This window comes from Pygoscelis adeliae, unplaced genomic scaffold (genome assembly GCF_000699105.1).
Source record: "Pygoscelis adeliae isolate BGI_AS28 unplaced genomic scaffold, ASM69910v1 Scaffold38, whole genome shotgun sequence".
Classification (NCBI taxonomy): domain Eukaryota; kingdom Metazoa; phylum Chordata; class Aves; order Sphenisciformes; family Spheniscidae; genus Pygoscelis; species Pygoscelis adeliae.
In genome coordinates, this window is record NW_008825614.1 from 2519298 (window position 1) to 2519976 (window position 679).

General features: G+C 40.8%; 1 protein-coding gene across 1 annotated transcript in view; it reads left to right on the forward strand.

The window, feature by feature from the left end:
* The window catches only part of ITPR2 (inositol 1,4,5-trisphosphate receptor, type 2), a 234126-nt gene that overhangs the window by 210642 nt on the left and 22805 nt on the right, over positions 1-679 (forward strand). The window contains exon 55 of the mRNA XM_009332815.1: positions 176-336. Coding sequence (XP_009331090.1) covers positions 176-336 — 161 coding nt within the window. The remainder of the gene's footprint in view (positions 1-175; positions 337-679) is intronic.

Here is a 679-nt window from a genome sequence, read left to right on the forward strand (position 1 = left end):
GCCTGGTATTTCTTGCCTGGCAGTTGCTGTGTGCGGTTATAGCTTTTAAATTAAGATCCTTCAAATTTATGATCCTTTAAATTAAGTTAGGTTCCTTTCTCTAACATATTTAACAGATTTGGGTATTTTTATGTTGAAGTTTATTTTTTTGCATTATGTTCATGTCTTTTTGCAGGACTGGAGAGAGACAAATTTGATAACAAGACTGTTTCGTTTGAGGAGCATATAAAGTCAGAGCACAACATGTGGCATTATTTGTACTTTATAGTTCTTGTCAAAGTTAAAGATCCAACTGAATACACTGGCCCAGAGAGCTACGTGGCGCAAATGATTGTGGTAAGTCAATTTGGGCACGTGCTTTAGGCAACTGAGAGATGCTCCTTGCAGCTAGAGCAGAGAATATCTTTCTTTTTCCCTCTCTCTGAACAATAGGAGGCATCGATCTGTATTTTTAAAGATCTTTTCACGAGTCTTAGACAGTCTGCAACAAAACCCAGTCTTAAACATAATGAAAAAGATGAAGGCACAGGCCACAGTCTCCAGTTTGGCGTTCGTGCTCTCATGCTCTGTGGGTTCTGCTGCCTCATTAGCCGAACCAGGGGCAGAAGAGCATGCATCATAACATCTGCTGCTGCTCCGGCTTTGTCCAGTATCTCTGGGCTGCTGTCCAGAAAAATAA